Source organism: Olea europaea, chromosome 1, assembly GCF_002742605.1.
Source record: "Olea europaea var. sylvestris chromosome 1, O_europaea_v1, whole genome shotgun sequence".
Lineage (NCBI taxonomy): Eukaryota > Viridiplantae > Streptophyta > Magnoliopsida > Lamiales > Oleaceae > Olea > Olea europaea.
Genome location: NC_036237.1, coordinates 25,473,762 through 25,480,249, shown reverse-complemented (window position 1 = coordinate 25,480,249; position 6,488 = coordinate 25,473,762). Strand labels below are relative to the sequence as shown.

Genomic DNA, 6,488 nt, shown 5'->3' with positions numbered 1-6,488 from the left:
AAAACATTTTTGAGAAAAATATGTTTAGGGGACTAACTTTTGGAAAATATTTTCATGAAAAATATGTCAATCGAACACCCCAAAAATGAGAATTTGGATAAAAAATGACATTTTCATTTAAAAAAAAAAAAGTCAATCAAACACGCTCTATATATTTTTGGATTCGGAAATGGAAACCTCTCTAGAATTGGCCATCATTCTGGCCTCTCACAGTTGGGCATAGGGATGTCAAACGGGCTGAGTGGCTTGTCAGCTTGTTAAAACTTGGCTCGTGCAGCTCGGGCTCGTCAAATGACGAGCCTGAGCCTACTAGGGGGCTCAATCCCACAAACCAAAGTTCACGAGCCGAGCTCATGGGCTCGTCAAAAAAGTGCAAATTTACCAAAAAAATAAATTTTTAAATTGAAAAAATCATGAGCTCGTGAGCGGCTCAGCTCGACTTGGCCCGCAAGCTCGTGAGCTCACAAGCTTGTCCTCGAGCAATGAGCTGAGCTCGAGCTCGGCTCATTTTTCACGAGCTCGAGTTAAGCTCGTGGGTTAAAGGGCTCGGGCCAGCTCAGCCTGTTGCCATCCCTAGTTGGCCACGAGTTGGCACGACCTATAGATAAATTAAGGGTAGAATTTCTTCACGTGCACGGCTTCGGTGTTGCTTTCTCCAGTTTTGCACACCAAGCTTCCAACATTATGATCTTTTTCATGTAAGTCCTTTCCTTTATCTTTTATTTTTGTCAACTTAATCCTTTGAGCTTAAATATACCAAAAAATTGGTCTCTTATCTTTTAACCTTGCTCATTTTGGTCTCCAAGTTTCTATTATGTTCAAGTAAGCTCTCAAAGCTCTTACTTTGTCTACTTTTGGTCCCTAAACTCTCCAAATGTAAAACTTGGTCCCGAAAGTTCGTGATTTTATCTGCTAAACACTTTCAAAGCTTCCAATCAAATCCCCAACTTTCCAATAGCTCTTCAATCACATCCTTTAAGCTCCAATTTTGCTTGAAACCTCTTCCTTTTGCCCTCATTCACCGCCAAGATGGGATTTTTTCTTATATAAATATTGTGCACACAAATGAAGTAAAAGTACATCAAATAGTTAATATTAAGTAAGTTTAAAATCTTAGATAAATGTGTAAAACATACTTAATGACATTTCTATTAAAGATTATTCTTTGTGTTGGAAATCCAATCTTTGTCTCAAGGTCCAAGGACGAAGCACATATCTCTTGATTATGATTTTGTATGTGACAATGTCCGTAAAAGCTTATCTTCGGGCAAGTTACAATTCACACCTCTATTGAAGATCACCATTTCTAGCGGAGTGCACAATCTTTCATGGACATAAGAAAAAGAAGATCAACCCTTCTCGTCAAGATCCACAAATCCTGGACATCATCTTTATTAAGCTCTTGTATGTGTCAATCCATTCCATGTATACAATTGGATTTGCGTTTGCATTTTGCTACTGAAGAATGACTCTGCATAAATGCTTCCAATGATGTCAAGGAATACACTTTCACCTTCCTTCTTCAAAGTTTGCCCAAGTAATTCTCGAGAAGAATTTTTCAAAATAACTTCTATTTGGGCAAACATGCTAAATACCTAGGATCTCACTGGAGTTGTAAAATTTTAAACTTCAAAATAAGTATATCATTAACGTCTATCATTGAAGATGAGTAATTAGTAATTTTCTCAAACAACATCAAGTTGCGAAGTAATCAGAAAGAGGGGCCGTTCGGAAATGGCAGTTCTAGTGGATGGAGGTCGGAAAATGGTGGGAGCTGGGCCGCCACGCCGAGGCAGTGAGCAAGCATAGATCTCTCCATCCGAGTTTCAAGGCGCCGTTATCCTCCACCAAGGTGTAACCATCAGAAGGGAACATTCCCAGTAAAAGAGTAGCTTGTGCCGCGGCATTGCCACCCAAAGATACACCTTTGAAACCTGATTGCTGAAACCTCTCTCTCCAGTTAGTGAATTTCACCTCCCCACTTCTTGAAGGACCGCCCACAGCCAACACATTTCTTATCTCCCTTGATAAAAGTTGCTGCTCCACTATGTGTCTTTCCTCACTCTCTTCCCCATAGCAATCTCCCAACGAGTCGAACAAGGCTGAGTAGTAATGTATGGCCTCCACAAATCTTCCCAAGAATGAACCAGCATGGCTCAAATCTTGCTCAACAACTGTCACCACTTTTGGGCATAATCTGCATAACATTTTTCAACAAAAAAAAGAATCTACTTTAATGTCCACTCTTCTGAACAAAAGTTATAAATATAAGCCCCTCATTCTTATAAAAATGAGAATGAAAAATATTACTGTTACGGGACCCACACAAAAGAGAGGAAGTCAAATATGGTGTCTTGATTTAATTGATAACGGTCATATTTTTCATTTTTTGGACCAAAAAATGGGAAACAAACGGAAACTAAAATTTAGAAATTGGGGTATCGGAGCAAGAAAAACTTTCCCATTTCATTTCCTTCTTATTGATGGCTCTTACACATGCAAGTCCAATCAGGGACACAATTTTGAATAGTCCAACAAGCATTTATGAATTAATTTTGTCTTAAGAAGTTGCTTATTTTTAAGGTTACTCTTTCTTGCTGCCAGAAAAGCTTTTAAGCTTAGGCAAACATGTTCTATTATGGGGGTGTTTGATAAGCATTTTTACGTAAAAATGCATTTTAGAATAGTAAATTGACGTGAAATGTGTGGTTGAGAAATAAGGAAAAGTTTTTGATTTACGCGTAATATTATTTTAATAAATAATGTGTGGTTGAAAAGTAGACAGAAAAAATCATTTCGAAGAAAATGACTACCTAACAGACTCCATATATCCACGGTAAATTCTACAGAATAACCAATAAGTGCAAGCAAACCTGATAAACAATAAAAAGATTAATGTATCCAAATCAGTAATCACAACTTGAGTAAATCTTAAAAAATTATAGAAGAATGAGTTAAACAATTAGGGAAACTTTCAGATGGACATTGCCACATTGGAAATTTAGAAAATATGCGATCAAGATAACTATAAATGAAAACAGAAAATAAGAGAGAGAGGCGCCATTGTTGTCACCTTTGCAAGAGCCAAAGGGCATTGGTGTCTGAACCAGTGACATCATAGAAAGAATGCTGCAACCAGTGAACAGCAACAGCCTCCGTCTCGCTTATGCTCAACCTTTGCGGGTTTAAGTTTCCAATTTTATCAGCTACAGGTGCAAACTCAAATGGTAATCCCAATTTCTCTGCAAAATCAGATAACCGTTTGCCGGTGGCCTCAAGGGCTTCCATAGAGGTGCCCAGCCCGGTGAGGCGAACAAATGGTGGTCCACCAGGCCGCGAAGCCAGTATGTGGAAGAGTCCAGGCCATTGTAGGCCTTGCATTATGTCAAGGTCTATAATGTGCACTCTATCTTCCCTCTCAAATGCTTCTTGAATGGCCTGGTTCGCCGTGAAATGAGAAAACTTCACAAAAGGGCTGATCCCGTTAAACACTTGGAAGGCCGACGCCATTTTCTGGCTATGCGGTACCACTGGCAGCGCTGCGTATATTCCCAAGCACGAGTTTACTATCCTTGCCGACATTGCCTCGGAGAAATATGCCGCTACACGTTGAGCTGAAGTGCCAAATGGTGTTGCCAGTTCAGAGATTTCTAACAGCATTTTATTTGCTTCCTCCATATTTTCAGCTGATACAGCCTCTGCACACTGGAGGAGTAAGGACAAGAGGTGTAAGCCTTCTTCGTCTTTTTGTTTCTGTCGCATTTCTTCTTTCCTCTCCCTGATTGCTTCCACTGCGCTTGTATAAGGGGACGCCGTTGGTGTCACCGCCGCCGGCGTCTGACTCTGTTGCTGCTGCTCCAAAGGCTGCTCGGGATGGGTTTCTGGCTGAGGAGAATGGTGCACTTGATCATTCGAATTACTAACAATAGTTGCTGCAGGCACAGAAAAAGAAACACCAGTGGGGATTGAGGTTACTGCACTAGGAATGCTTCGAAGGTAATGGCTGTTCCCAATCCCGGCAGCATTCGCTGTCGCAGGTAGTGTTACAACCGGCCAACTCAAGTGTTGATTCATGGATTCTGAAAGGCTTTGAGTGAATAAATTTTCATCCATATACAACCTGAGCCCAGAAGTCCCTACCTGTATCTGCCCTTGTCCATGATGGTCATGTCTTTGTAAACTCACCGGCGGCAACGCTTCCTTCCTCCTTCCAGTGTAATTTGTAAAGGATTCAGTACCAGTAAGAGAACGAAGCCTGTATTCTAGAAGGGCTGCTAGATTAGGGTTGCAAGAGTGTATAATCTCTCTTACGTTGAGGATTAGTTGAGGTATAGAGACATTAGTTGAGCTGTGAATAAGATCTTTTATTATGCCGTCTATCCATGCCGTTGCTGCTGCACTCTCCTCCATGGAAACTGCACCTGCACCGGTCGATGCAGTAGTATTGATCGGTAAAAGCAAGGCACCAGGGGATGGAGAAAGTTGCAAACCCGGGTTCTGGGCTTTCTCAGGAGGGAACAAAGGTAAGCCGGAGAAAACACATACAGAAGGTGTAGATTGATTTTGGGATTGTTGTACTTGTTGATGTTGAAGATGATGATGGTAATTTAGGTTTGGAGTAGAAATGGCAGGTTCGGAACCAGATCCGGATTTTCCTGACGTCAAATTCGTGGAAGATGGTGACATCGACATCATAGTGGAGTAGTTGGCTACGTGGGTTGAACGTAGTAGTGGATTCGGACTAGTAAGATCACCACCACCCATAAAAGAACAGACCCCAGATTCACCCAGCGGCTGTGTTGCTGTACGGCGGAGAAACTTGTTATGGCAGTCTGCGCCGCCGTTTCCTGCTTGAAGTTCCATCTCCGTCGCTGCCCTTTTTCTCAACGTCGACCTGCCCTTGTCCGACGGGCCTTGATCCAGTAGAGTAGGAAGCAATGGCGGCGCGTTAGAGCAGCCAGTAGTCATTAATGGACTCTCACTACTACTTTCAGCACCGCTGCCATTGACATTTGCAATATGAGCATCTTCCTTCAGAGTAAAACCACTCGCCATATGCAAATTTAACTATCTGCCGAAATTTCAATCTTTGAAGCTGGTTCTTTTTCATCGAGATGGATCAATAATCAGAGATTAATATGCTTGCTGGGTTTTAACTATTTGATTGATGCTGAGAGAATGGTGTTTTTCGACAAGGAGATAAGGGGTGCAAGGATTTGGACAAGAACATTGGGATTCTGTGATATCTCTCTCCAACGCGATGTTCTGGGTTTTTATTCCAAAATACTACACTACTTGCCTTTTGGATTTATCTGTATGGTTCCATGGAAATGGCTGGTGCCACAAAGATACGGACAGATTGGATTCATGCAATTGTGATGATAAGTGGGTACAAACTGATGAGGTGGCGGCGCAACCTCTTTGGCGGTGGGCGTGGTGGAGCAACCTCTTTGTCGCGGTGACGGTGGCTAGCTGTAGATGAAATGACGGAGCGTTTCATGATATGTTCCCTGTGTGTCTCCAGTCTGTGTCCTTGAGCGGTTGACTTTGTGTGGGGAAACTTCCAATATAGCTTTACCATTGACGATAAAGCTCGAACACCAGTGACATTGAACTCGCCCATTCATTTACAAGACTTTATAGTCACTCTCTCGAAACTTCAATAATTCATCTACAACGACTTACCATTGACAAAAACTCTACAAAATTTGCTCTTCATAGATGTTGAGTTGGTGGAATAGGTGAATGCGGAGACCTTTGATTACAAATTTGATTCCTCTTATTAACACTTTTTTAGTTGAGTCTGTCGCACAGGACTTGTCTAGTGCGATTTACCTGATTGGTATGGTTTGAAGGCTACTGCGTCAACTCGAAGGTTTACCCAGTGCACACTCGAAGGGTAGCGGCTGCGGATTCCCCAGTGATAAAAATAAAAATAATAAAAATAAAAATTCTACAAAATTTTGATCGATGGTATAAACTTAGGGGCTATGAGACGTAGAGGTAACAATTGATTTCTTTTGACAAATAAATTTGAATTTTTATAACGTTCAATAAGACTCGTTATTTATGTCACGCCTCGTCACCACGACTCCAAAGTTAGCTTACATGAAGATGCAAGTCAACAGAAACTCCGGCTGGTCAGAATGGCGAGAAAAAAAATGTCGAAGCCAAGAGGAAAGCTTTCGAGACTATCCATTTCGAAGCCCCCTTTTGCCGGTCGAAGCCCTCGTCTCTTAAAAGATCTATAGGCTATCTCTAAGAATGATTTATTTGACTTTTATAATGAATGTGTCAAGTTTGTTAGTCTAAGTTATAGAGTGGTTGACCTGTTTTCAATATATTAAATGCAGAACATGCTAATGATATGATGCTTCGACCTGGGAGATGGAGTCACGTGCTCCTTCATCCAAGGGTACTGCTTCAGCTAAAACTCTATAAATACCAACTCATATAAGACTTGAGTCTAGTGCAACTCTTTGCATAAA

The 6,488-nt window shown here is 41.4% G+C and overlaps 1 protein-coding gene across 1 annotated transcript; it reads right to left on the bottom strand.

The window, feature by feature from the left end:
• Positions 1 to 1,635: 1,635 nt before the first annotated feature.
• Positions 1,636 to 5,749, bottom strand: LOC111398511 (protein SCARECROW-like). The gene is made up of 2 exons (XM_023025449.1): positions 3,074 to 5,749; positions 1,636 to 2,197 (listed from the first exon to the last, which is right to left on the bottom strand). Exons 1-2 carry the CDS (start codon positions 5,053 to 5,055, stop codon positions 1,744 to 1,746), a joined length of 2,436 nt encoding a protein of 811 aa, XP_022881217.1. The 5' UTR covers positions 5,056 to 5,749; the 3' UTR covers positions 1,636 to 1,743.
• Between the last annotated feature and the right edge of the window lie 739 nt (positions 5,750 to 6,488).